The sequence below is a fragment of the Lepisma saccharinum genome, chromosome 15 (genome assembly GCF_977018435.1).
Source record: "Lepisma saccharinum chromosome 15, izLepSacc3.1, whole genome shotgun sequence".
Lineage (NCBI taxonomy): Eukaryota > Metazoa > Arthropoda > Insecta > Zygentoma > Lepismatidae > Lepisma > Lepisma saccharinum.
In genome coordinates this window covers 80,739,282-80,752,571 of record NC_139243.1, presented here as the reverse complement: position 1 = coordinate 80,752,571, position 13,290 = coordinate 80,739,282, and the positions used below count along the sequence as shown (strand labels likewise).

The 13,290-nt window shown below is 38.5% G+C and overlaps 1 protein-coding gene across 1 annotated transcript in view; it reads left to right on the top strand.

The window, feature by feature from the left end:
- Window positions 1-12,977, top strand: part of LOC145999778 (angiotensin-converting enzyme-like) — a 50,962-nt gene extending 37,985 nt beyond the window's left edge. Inside the window, exons 10-12 of the mRNA XM_083137082.1 lie at window positions 2,971-3,066; window positions 8,704-8,823; window positions 11,489-12,977. Coding sequence (XP_082993208.1) covers window positions 2,971-3,066; window positions 8,704-8,823; window positions 11,489-12,050 — 778 coding nt within the window. The 3' untranslated portion in view covers window positions 12,051-12,977. The remainder of the gene's footprint in view (window positions 1-2,970; window positions 3,067-8,703; window positions 8,824-11,488) is intronic.
- Window positions 12,978-13,290: the final 313 nt, after the last annotated feature.

Genomic DNA, 13,290 nt, shown 5'->3' with positions numbered 1-13,290 from the left:
CCTTCAAGTTTAAAATTTAAGAGTGTACCTCTTCATTGACAAAAACGAACGCAACCGTTTTTTATTTAAATCTCAATATATTTTCATGCATAAAATAGATAATGATTTAAATATGTACGAGTATATATATTTTTTTTTAAAAGAAACTGAATCTTTGAAATTACTTTAATAACGTTGACTATGCAATGGCTATTTGTTCAATTAACTTCTTACAGTGCATAATACAGTAGATGGTGCCACATCTCAGTTTTTTTTAAAATTAAAAACACTTGACTTCAAGTGGAATATTTCGTTTTCATTCTAATTATTGCTATTGCAATACATAAAGTTCTCCATGAGGTTTCTTGTTATAGTTATTAAGACAATGTTTAGTCAGTAGTGTGAGTGAACCGTTCAAAATTCATCACTAGAACAAATCCACAAAATATTTTAAAATATTTGTTTCTGATTTACGAGAAATAGTTTTACGGAGGATGCTATTTCGCAGATCTTACAAGTTTTTATAACAAAATTATCGGTTTTCTTGGAGTTTATTAACCTGAAGACAACTCCATCAGCAGTTAGTTAATATTCACTAACGGTAAATGTAAGTAAAGAGTTTCTCAAATGAGTAACTCACTAAGCTCAGTTACTTTTTACGAAGATAATAGTTACTTTTACAGTTTTAATTTACTGTACGTTTCAATAAGTAATTAACAAAATTATGTTTTCTGAGAAAGTAACACGTTAATTGTCATTTAATATGTTTTTTGTTCTTTCGCATTTGTATTATTTTATGACTATATTTGCAATTGCAAGTATATGTGAAATTCTTTATTTATATTTACTTTAATCATTCTTTCTATCTGTATTCATGCATTATTATATTATATATACTTATATATTATATTATATGCGTATATTTTCCTATGTAGCTCATGACAAGGGTTAGATGGAAGAGCAGCCTATGGCTTAATCTCGCCCGCTAAATAAAGGAATTATTATTATTTCTCTGCTTAGTTCTGATAATAACATACTCCAAAACACACACTGTGGTCATATATTAGCTAAATCTTAATTCTAAGTACCAATTACATTAAATTAGATTGACCGATTAAGTTTTTTTGATCACCTTGATTTTTTATGTGTTGAGGTAGGTAGAGAAATTAATATTGTGCAATTGCCAGGGAAAATTTTTTCAGGGTCTCAAAATTCCACAATTTTCATTTCTCATTACTAGAGCCCGGAAGTTTGGCAAAATGCCTCTTTTTATTTAGTGCATATATTGAAAAAAATTTTCCGGATATACGTTTTTTATGTTGTTTCCAATGTTTTAGAAGCCTTTTCATTTTGCCTATTTTGCCTATTTGGGACCCCACTGCCTATTTTTAATTATAATGCCTTTTTCTGCCCTTTTCAATGAAATTTGACCATTTTTTTTAAAAAAAAATGTTGGCATGTATTTTTCTTTGCTGAAGGAGAAAAATGTGAGAAAAAAGTATTTCATGCTGAGTTAGGATATTGCCTTTCGGTTAACATTTCCTTGTGCATGATTGACTGCTGAAGTGGAGAGGTTGATTTCGAACACAAAGAAGATATTTCTGAAATCTCCCTCTCGAACCCGAAAATTTCAGGAAGTTGCGATTGAGCTTAGTTTACCTCCGCAACCAGTCTTGACAAGATGGGGAACCTGGATATCAGCAGCTATATATTATGCTAACAACCTTGAAAAAATCAGTGAGGTGATCGATGCTCATCCAGAAAATGAAGCGGCTTCAATTCGTGAAGTGAAAAAACTCCTGTGCTATTCAAGTTTACTTTTGCACATTATGGTGCATTGCCAGAGACAATTACAATTATAGCATCCATGAAAATCTTCGAGGAATCTATGCAGCAGATGATGGAAGTGCCAGGAGAAAAGGGGTCAGCTGTTGCGGAAAAGTGCAAACGGGTAGTGAGTGCACATAAGGACTTGAAACAATTGAAAACAATTTGTGATATTCTAAAAGGTGAAAATGCTGTTACCAAAATGAGTCCAGCTACATTAGCTTGTTCTATGTATGCTCCAATAACTTCTGTCGAAGTAGAAAGATTATTTTCTATTATGAAAAACATTCTCTCTGACAGACGGCTATCAATGAATGTTGAGAACTTAAAAAAACACCTTGTAGTTATGTGCAATCAAGACGCAGAAAATTGAAATGCTCTTCCCAATGTAGATTTTAACATGTTGCCAGAAATTATATATAAAAGTAAGCGACTTCCAAATGTGCCATTTTTTCGGTTTATTTTGCCTTTTTTTTCATTTTTAGTGACTATTTTCCACATTATAAATGCCTTTTTTGCCTGCCTATTTTAAAGAAAATAAATGCCTGAACTTCCGGGCTCTACTCATTACCTACTTCAACATATAAAAAATTCACGGGTATCAAAAATGCAACGATCTCACTTTGGCTCTTTAATACAATTTCTGAAAGAAATAATAATTGATAAGCAATTTAGTGTTACACTCAGTAAAATACGTGTGTATTTCTGGAATAGGCACATGGCCGTATATAAGGGGAGGGTTTAACGGGTTCAAACTCCTCCCATTGGTTTAGTAAACATTATGCACTGATTGTATAATCAAAGAAACAACATCTCAAAATTTGTCAAAATACTGCCTTAACTGAAATGATTGTGAAACTTGTATTAATATTCACACACACACAAACGTGTGTTTAAATTATACACTCTTGAGCAGTTAAATTGAAACCTACACATTATTTCTGTATATTTACTGCCATGAATAGACACGCACATTCCGTAAAGTTTAAGACACTTATAATGCAAAAAACATCGGGAATTTACCACTTCTAAACGTGACAATTTGGAATTCGAAGTCGGGACCGGGACGAGATTTTTTCCCCCGATCCCGGTACCGAGATTTCGGGATCCCGTACTTGGAGGTACATTCTACTTGTCTGTAGCTTTTTCAACTTCTATTTGCAGGGAGAGGCTACAGGGTGTTCGAAAAATGAAAGGAGCAGGCGAAGACTGGACGATGCTCTTGGACATGGACATTCTGCTGAACAGGCCGTGTGTTGGGTAAGCTTCCTCAATATTTTTCTCCAAGACTTTTTCAACAAGGTCCCGGGTTCGATACCCCGTGGAGGAACATTGCACAGTTGTTCGGATCACACTTTAAACTGTAGGTCCAGTCTCGATTAGCCTTTCTGTGCATAGAGTGGACTTTAAAATAAACTAAAACAACAACAAGCAAACAAATAGCCAAACTTATCAGAATAAGGTTTTGGCGCTAATCATGGGGGACGCCAAGGCTGCTGATACTATATATTGACATAACACCATTAAGCCTTGTTTCCATGATAAACGTTTAGTTTATATCTTTTAAAATAAAATAAATTCTGCCTTGGTCAGCATATTGAGTTTGTGTATATATTGGCAATATAGTCGATATTAATAATATCCAAAAAGGGTTCACACCCAAACTCACACATGTAATGTGCGTGTGTGTATTTACAGAACTGTTTTCAGAATAAAAGGAAAAAGAATAATAAAATGTATGACTTGCGGACATGGCCTTGTTAACGCAAGGTGGCAGCACTGTGAAGAGTATATTAGAGGACTTTACTACCCACTGAAAGCAGTCCAGAATAAAAATGTTTGTGAAAAGACGAAAGTAATAACTATTGGAACAAAAACGAAGGAAAGTTAACGTGAGAGTTCGAGATGGAAGAATGGGACTAATCAACAGATTCAGATTCTCCATTATAAGTTGGCGTAAAGTATACAATATATTACTGCATAGCACAAGTGAATGAGTTAAAATTTGTAATGATTTTGTATACGGTCTTTCAATGGTGTAATTTTGAATATGACAAGGAAAATTACTGCATTATATACATTAAAACAGTTGGGTTTGATAATGTTAACATTATCTATGACACTTAAGGAGTCTTAAGGAGGGAACAGGTGTAAAAAAAGTGTAAATTTTCTTTTGTTTCTTTGCTTGATATGACACTTTTGACACATTTTCTTGAAGTCGTTTTAACACCAAGATATCACTCGCGGAGACACCATTTTCTTCTGCCCATGTAATGGACCTTTTACACATGGCCAATTGTGAAGACATTCCACTAAGCCAATTCAACATTGGCATCGTGTGAATAGAAGCAATCCATGTGAATGGAATGTCTCCAGCCACTCCACTAAATTAAAATGGTTTCAAAGTTTTCGGCGCCAGTAGTCATTGGATTGGCTTAGTGGAATGTCTTCACAATTGGCCTCGTGTAAATGATCCATAATGGACGTATTTAAGGAATCCATGGCAGCGTTGTGAGGTATTTTTTAACGGCTGCTAACTTTTCACCTTTTTCAAGGCTCTTTAAAATTGCGTGTTCTAAACTAGAGATAAAGTTCTATGTTTTCCTTTGTTCTGTAGGAACATTTTTCACTCACAGCAATACACGTAATTAACACTAAGAGAAAAAACGGTGCACGTGTGGTTGCGTGTACAGCAAATACGCGTACAGATCGCTATACTGAGCCTAGTGTTTACCTCGTGCCAAGGTCTCGGACACCGACATGAAGTAACTTGTTTTCCCTTTCACGCTGCCCGCTCGCTCAACGCAGGACTACTGGAGAGACCGGATTGGCGAAGTACCGGATTATACAGGGACCACCACTGTATTTTAATCAGGGTTGTTAAAGGTCCAGGGATTTTAAATAAATTCAATTCCGGTCCAGGAGAGAAAATCAGCAAGCGTAAATGGGTTCTGGACCGTAAAGAACCTTTTTATCTGTAAAGTATTTGAATTCGGTCCAGGGACCTTTTTTTCTGGATGAATTTAAATACGGTCCAGGAATTTTTTTTTCAGAATCAGTTTAAATAGGGTCCAAGTTCCCATGGCCATAGACAGGAAATGTTTTCAGGGCGGGGTTCATCCATAATTGTTCCCATGGGCGTCGCGAGAAATTTGAATAATAGTAATAATAACAATAATTATACAATAATAATTAAAATTTCATAATAATAAAACAATTTTATTCCATAATAATAATAGGTCTAATAATAATAACAATTATTATTATTATTATTATTATTATTATTATTATTATTATTATTATTGTTGTAACCGCCCCTGTTTGTAGTTATATTCTTGACGGGGCTTACTCAATCTAGCAGTCGAGTGAATATCCAGCACGTTGTTTTTTTTTTGTGTTTTTTTTTACGTTTCATACAGTGTGTACTGAAATCCACAATTATTATAGTTTGTTATTAAATTTTAGATACCTTCAAGAAAAAGCTTTAAAAGTCTGATGACAATTTTAGTCACAATGTTTTTGTTGTTTGACCTTAAAACTTAATTTTTGGAATTTTGAAAAGTGTGGAATCAGTTATTATTTTTAAAAAAACTTAGCCTGGTGCATGGATTGTCTCAATCGCGAATGTAATGCGCTACGAAATTGGAGATCCTAGGTTTGAACTCCTATCAAGGGGATTTTCAACTTTATCAAACAGGTAAAAAAAAAAAAGGTAAAAGTGTTCCCCTGTGCATAGCACCACGCCATGAAGGCGTATAGGGGGTGTGGGGGTAACGCCCCACACTTTCTTGATCTCGGTTGTGAGTGGGGGTGATGTGATCAGCATCACGCCCCTGACCGCCTTTACCCCCCAGGGTTTCCCCCAGGTACCCATGTTATTCGACGCTGGGTGGGCGCCGGGGCCGCTTTCACCGTTAGAAAAGTTCCCGGATTTGAACCGGCCGGGGATCGAACCCGGGACCTTGAGCATGGTAGTCAGACGCGTTACCGACTGAGCCACCGCGGCCTATCAAGTATTAGTATAGAATTGCAATGCACAACACTGGGAACTGATCAGATATATTAACTGTTACACCATCCAGCAAGAGTAGAATTTTTCAGAATATAGTATCTTAGATAATTTAATCATTTGTCCCGCACTGTGGTTGTGCGGTCATGCTTTGGGTTCCAGCTATCAGACGTGTGCAGGTTTGAGTCTCCTTGGGGAAACGTAACAGCTTTTCTTTTGAGATTTTGGCCTGTGTATGAGACTGGTGAACACTCACCATCATGATTAAATTGGGGAGCTACGAATGAGTAGCGTAACCTGGTCATGAAAATCTACGATGACGACTGGGCATTCGTCGTGCTGACCACACATCACCCCGTAACTGGTTTCATGATCTCCCACCTCAGAGTAGGATCAAGTGGGAGTGTGGCCGGCAGTCTGTAGGTAGGCCTGGGCACTCAATGGTCTGTTGCAGCATGGGTTATGTATGTTTTTAGTTTAATCCTTTCAAGGTGTGAGACCTTGATTGTCAATTCTTCACTATGTTAACAAAAAATATTAAATATTTTTGATTCAGTGAACTAAAACAATACAAATTGAATGTTCTAACATATTACTATCAGGGACAAATGTATTTTATTTTAAAAATATATATATTTATAAACATAACCTGGAAAAAAAACGGGTGTTCTTTATTTTCAGAAAAAAACCCAGCAAACTCTAGGATGCAGGAAAAGATGACAAAATGCAGACTGACAACCAAAAAAATATATGTAGTCCCCCCCTTTCGAAAATCCTGGACACGCCACTGTATACATTACTTGATCCCACAAAAAAGGGGGGGCATCAAATGGCAGGAAATTTCAAAGGACTATAAATTCCAAACTAGAGTGAATATTTCAAATATAAAAAAATACGGGTTCTTATATATATCTCACAATATCATGTAACAAATTTCATCCTAATCTGACATGGTGGGGAAATATCTTATATGGACAATCTTATATGTAACCCTGCAGCACTGGTGGCACAATACAGAAATTACATGAATCATAACTCGTAAGTAATAAGGTCCAATCTTGAACCTTAGTGCTCTCATTCTCATTTTCAATCCATGTACTAAAAATTCCTTCACCTACCTTTCTCCAGGCTCTGGCACTTCACTTTCTACTTGGTCAGGATTCTCTACACTATACTTCATGTCCTCATCTTCACTTAAAATTAATTCACCATTGTCACCGTCTTCAGCTGGCATTTTTTCAACAAATTGTCCGTGATCACATGGATAAAATCCTTCACTTTTATGAACATTTTGTTCACTAGGAACTTCCGGAGTTTTGTCTTCAAAATGCATCCAACTATCACCATTCACACTTTCCACTTTACAAAATGACATTTCTTTCATGTACTCACTAGATAGTTTGATGTCAACAGAAGCATCCTGTATGCACTGATTAGATGGTTTGATGTCAACAGAAGCATCCTCTATGCACTCGTTAGATGGTTTGATGTCAACAGAGATATCAACATCAGGAGGCTCCTTGAATGATTCTGTTTCAGTCTTGACACATGACTCATCCGGAAGCCACACATTCTCCAGAGATGTTTGTTCACAAACTAATGGGAATTACAAATTTGAAAAGGGAACTTTGGGACAATCATAAGTGAATTTTCAGTCTATATTCCTTGTGAAGCAGGAACAAGACTGGAAAGAGGACAGCAGAAGTGAAAATGGAGGGGTCGCAGGCGAGTTTCGATTCCGGGAATAAATCCTGTTTCACTCAAGTTTCAGAATTCCAAATGTATGAAAATTCTAGCTTGATCGTTTCAACCTTGTTTCCTTGTATTTTGTGATGCTTCGAAAAAAAAAAATTGGAAAATGAGCTACAGATTTTGGTTTCTGAACTTCCATTAATCCAACATGTCAGACGTTTCGGGGGGGGGGGGGTTTGAACCCTAGAAACCCCCCTCTAAATACGGCCATGCAAGTTCCGTATTGAAATGAAACATTACGCAACTTGGGTCGAATACGGACCTCACGATAAACAATTATGAACTTGTGAGCATGAAAGACTAATTCAGGTGCTGGCTGCCTCGAGAATCTAAGGTAGAAATGGGCGAAACGCGTTACCCGACTCCATGTAGTCCCATTCTATCGCGCGCGTTCCTTACCTTGGTTGTAGCAACACTTTCCGTCCCTGTTGTGGTACCTGCTGGGAACACAGCAGCCTCACGTTACCTCATCGACGGCTCCTATTGGCTGCGGTTCCTGGATCGGATGCCAGAGCAACACGTGACCGGTTTGTTTGAACTCATGTGACGCCATATAGTCCATTGTGTTATGTACAGTAACTCTTCGACAAGGGAGTTTTTGAACCTGGCCCACGAGAGAACAACAGCGTTTTGATTTATTTCCTGGTTTCTATGGTTTATTTGGCTTCTACAAGCGCAGTGTGACATTCCAGTGTAAACGTACACGCGGACAATTTTAGAAGGCAACTCTCAATCGATCAATCCTGGTGTACGAATTGCAAATAAATTCAATCCCTGACTGGAAGAGAAAAGTAAATGAGTTCTAGACACTGTATAACCTTTTCATATTTAAAGCATTTCAATTAGGTCCAGGGACCTTTTTCCGGATCAATTTAAATACGGTCCAGGAACCTTTTTCAATGAAACAAGACGCAACTTGGACCGAATTTAAATTGTGCGAGAAAAAAGTTTCCGGTCCTGCACCGGAACCCAATAGAACCCAGTAGAATCTATGGATTCCTTCCTGGACTTTTAACAACCCTGATTTTAATCTGCACTTACTCGCTAGAAACAGATGATATTGAGGTGCAGAAGGTTGGCTACTTCTCTTCCTCGTTTTTCATACAGGAAACCATTTATTGTATTTTCTTTTACAGGAAATTTATGGGGATCATTCTGCAGTTCCAAATGCTGGAGCATTTCCTGAAGGACGAGTCTGTCGATGATTTGCACAAGTCGGATCTTGTATACGCGGTTTCCTCAAAATCGGAATTAAGGTGAGTGTACACTAGATGTTGAGGTAAATATAACCGCGTCTGCTTATATAATACTTACATTCCAATCATATGCAGGTAACAAAACTCATGGGTAATAGTAGCGTTGGGATTGCGGTTAAAGTAACATAGGTGGCGTTAGTGATACCACATTAGTAGATCTCGGATTTTAGGCTTTTAACCTATTTTTTCCTTTACAAGGATGCAAGAAATAATAAGTTACGTCAGCGTTTCGTTAAAAAATGCAACAACTGATGAAGTTTTATAGTGCCTAAAAACCTATTTTGCTTGTTAGAACCTATTTTAGGTTTATGTGTCTAAATCAAGCCCTTTTTTTAGGTTTTTATATATTGTTTGGAGTTTTTACACGATTTTTATGTCACACAGAGGCGTTTGTTTTGTTTGGTCAAGAAGAAATTCAATGGCGAACGTGTTTGAAACGTACTCTGTCAATTTCCCTTCCTCCAAGTCCATGGAGATTTATCAAAGCTCTAAACAAAGCAAAATGTCTGCTGCACATGTGCAAACCCAAGTGGTGTGATCTGTGTGCTCTTGCTCACTTTCGCGTCACTTCCGTGCTTTGTGGCATTCACGCCTTTCACACTAACATTTCAGCATTGAAGTTTGCACCACTGACTATGTTTTTGTTAAAATATTATTTTCAACATATAAGATGATCCTCACAGACAAAATTGCGGAGTTTGACTGTGGATAACATGAAAAACGATTGTTGCCTAACTATACGGCGAAGAGTGGATTTTAATAGCAAATTTCCAATGGTAAGTTCTGCCATCGCCTTAGGGTTAGGCAACACATATAGCGTTATGCAAGATAGTGCGTATTTCAGGATATATGTGTCCCATTTTTATTGCCGGTGACTATACCTAATCAGCATTATTCAGAAATGTTGCACTATTTTAAGTTTTTTTGAACATACTTCAGGAGTTTTCGAGCCTAACTTCAGATTTTTAGAACCTATTTTAGGATTTTTACAGCCTAGTTTAGGGACCTAAAAACACACTTTTTAGAACCTATAAGTCTGAGGTCTACATTAGGTAACAATTACGGTCGTCACTTTACTTCGATGCCTATGGACCTAATAACACCACACATTCTGTGAGTCGTTCATTAGCTTATGCACACTTTTAAGCTCAATGATAAAAAGATTAAAGTGATCAGATCAAGGGTGCCCGCAGATTTTTCTGGGGGGGGGGCAGTGTCATACAATTTATTACTATTATTGCTGTTATTATTATTACTACTACTACTAATGTTTTTTTTAAAAAAATAACATACATTTGTAATTTCCATATTGTGTGTATCTGTATACAAGGTAATCAATGTAAAATAGTCTGTAAGCTTAAATGTAACCCTACTTAAAAAAATAATAACAATAATACTTAATAATAATAATAATAATAATAGTTGCTGTAACTTACGGTCTGTAAGTCATAGAAAACAATATTCTTTGTTATAAAATATCGGTACACTTTCACCATTCGAAGTCTCAGGGGGAGCAAGTGGCCCCCTGGCCCCTCCCTGCGGGCTCCCTTGGATCAGATCCTTTGAGGGCATAGAGCACGTCCGGCGGAGATGCCTACATTCTATATATGGGGAAAATGAGGTTGACGCTCACTGAGACGCGGCGAAACACGGAAATATCCTGCAAAAGAAATATCCTGTTGTCTGCTTCTATTGAAATCAAATTGTGTAACGCCCACTGCAGGGAAACGCGCGGAACAAAAGCCGGAAGTCTGCAGGTTATCGCTCATTGAGACGCCGGAAACGATCTCTTGAGTTATATTGCCGCGTTTTCGGCGTCTCAGTGAGCGTCAAGCTGTGGCAAGTGACGGGTATTTTAGGTCCATTGGCACCCAACTGGGAGGGTGACTTGCTTTACCGAAAAAAAAGAAAAAAAAACTGGCATTTTTGCAAATTTTTGGTCCGGGCTAACCCCGTATTTATGGAGGAGCGCCCTCGTATGGACTGCGGAGCGAGCAGCGATGCTCTAGCATTGTAAGAGGGGCGGAAAGGAAGCTTCGTCGGTCGCGTTTATGCTGTGGGGAAGCTCTCCTCATCTGATTCTTGAGTAACAGTGCAGTGTGACATTATAATCATGGCAGAAGAAACAGAATATGGTTCGGTTAAAAGGGGGCGCCTTCCCCCGCTGTAGTTTTTACCTCTCGACGCAAATGCCCCCCCCCCCCCCGCTCCTGCTCTGCTGCTTAAGTGACCTTGAGGTTCAGTGCGAACGGAAATCTCGAGCAGCCATAAGCATGTGTTTATCCTCATAAGTTGATGATATGGACCTCTCCGACGGCATGGTGGTAATGTCATCCCCTGGAGGCACGTAGTACTTCGAATCCCACTTCAAACTGTAAATCCAGTCCCGATTAGACTTTCTGTGGACTTAAAAATAAACTGAAACAAACCTATTAGCTGATGATTCAATCTTATTCAGAAGAACATTGGTCTAAGGTCCTCACTCCTTACACTAGCAATGCATGCTTGGAAACTCTCTCTCTTTATCATAGAGTGTCCTGTTCCTGCAGTTTATCACATGGAAGTAGTTTTATCCTTGTCTTAAGGTTGTCCATTAGTATGCATACAAGCGACCAACCGTAAGGTTCTTTGAATTATCCAGTAAAGTAAGTTCTTGATATTGCAGAGATTTGATGTCCAAAGGCATGAGCTTACCGTGGGAGCAACTCTTGAGGCAGGAGATGCAAATCCTCCACCTGGACGCTGGGCCTCTAGTCAGGTACTTCCGCCCGTTGATGAACTACATCGACCGCCATCCTGCTGAAGACGACAACGTGGATGTCCCACCGACGGCGATAGTTCCTGAGAAGGTATCACCACAACACAGAGCACAGCCAGAGAAGACACCATCACACAGAGCAGCAGCGGAGAAGACACCATCTCAGAGAGCACCACCAGCAGAGAAGACACAACCAGAGACAAAAGCACCAAAGAAGGAAGCGGAACCAAAAGTCGAAGCGAAACCAAAAGTTGTGGTAGCAGAGGAAGATGATGTGAAGTATGAGAGCAGGGTGGTGACCATTGAACCTCCGAAGGAGAAAATTGTCCACGCGGGGGTGACACCTGCAAGAATCTTCGTCTTCAGCCTTCTAGGAGTTATAGCCACCCTCATTGTTGTTGTAACGTTCGGCGGAAGACAGATCAAGAAGACGTACCAGAAGCTACTCAACAGGAAAGAAGATGAATAGGACTTGCCAGAAGTTAGTGACTAACCTAAGACTGCCATCTTTGCCATTTCTTGCTAGAATTTGAGCAAACCTTCTGCTTCAACTGAAGATCTTTGTTCTTAGTCGATGTGTCCTGTGCTTTTCCACAAGAGCAATACTGTTGGTGGTATTGTGTGTTACCAATCTAGTCGCTAAACGAACAAACCATATATTTTCAACAGATGCACTACCCAAGTCCAGAGTCTCATACACTGTAGTACATTGTACAGCCAGACGGGTGAGAAATGCGTGTGTTTGTCTCTTATATCCACAACACTACCACAAGATGATATTCATCCGATGCCCTTCTATTGAACGTCAAAGTTAGAGATTGAGTTTTTTACGGATTTTCGTGCTTGTAATCATGATCTAGATCACCAAAGATCGTGGACGAATATCGCGCTGTATATTTTATATAGTGGTATTAAATTTATTAACAGTAACTGTTGCTGGAGGTACAGTATACCTCCTGTTGATGGTATTTCGTATTCTCTTCAATGCATTTGATAGGTATGGTTGAATGAACCAGCACTAAATGTTCATTTGCTTGTAGGAACTCCTTAAACACACTCACAAAATTCGATCCACAATATATTTTGGAACTTCATCGGGTGAGTTGTTCCATCTCGTGAGCAAAATTGTATAGTTAATCTTGATTGTCTTATGTTTGGGATATGTGAAACAATAAGAAGACAAAACATCTTCGTGTTCTAGTTGAACGTTGAACAAGAGCGCCTTCCTCTCTCTCTCTCTCTCTCTCTCTCTCTCTCTCTCTCTCTCTCTCTCTCTCTCTCTCTCTCTCTCTCTCTCTCTCTCTCTCTCTCTCTCTGGTACTTCAATCCTTGAATGGATTTTCTATAGGTGTCACCGTACACTAACTGTACAAGTGAAAAGCGTACAAGTTGTCTTGCTGACTGCTGACGTGCTTCTTGTGACTTCATTTCGACGCTGGAAACCATTGAGCACATTCTTTTTTCCTCTTTGTAAGCAACACGTTTTCTGGTTCACGTTTGGCAGTTCCACCAATTTTTCTTGCCGGATAACCTAATACAAGTAATAGAATACTGTGAAAACGGAATAGGGCGAAGTGCTGCCCTTTCCCTCAAATCATTCATCTATCACCACATGTAACACCGTACTGTATATACAGTACATTATATTGCCTATCGTATTTGATGTTTGTGTATTAAGGAAATGCATCGTAAGTTTTGCCCAGACGTGT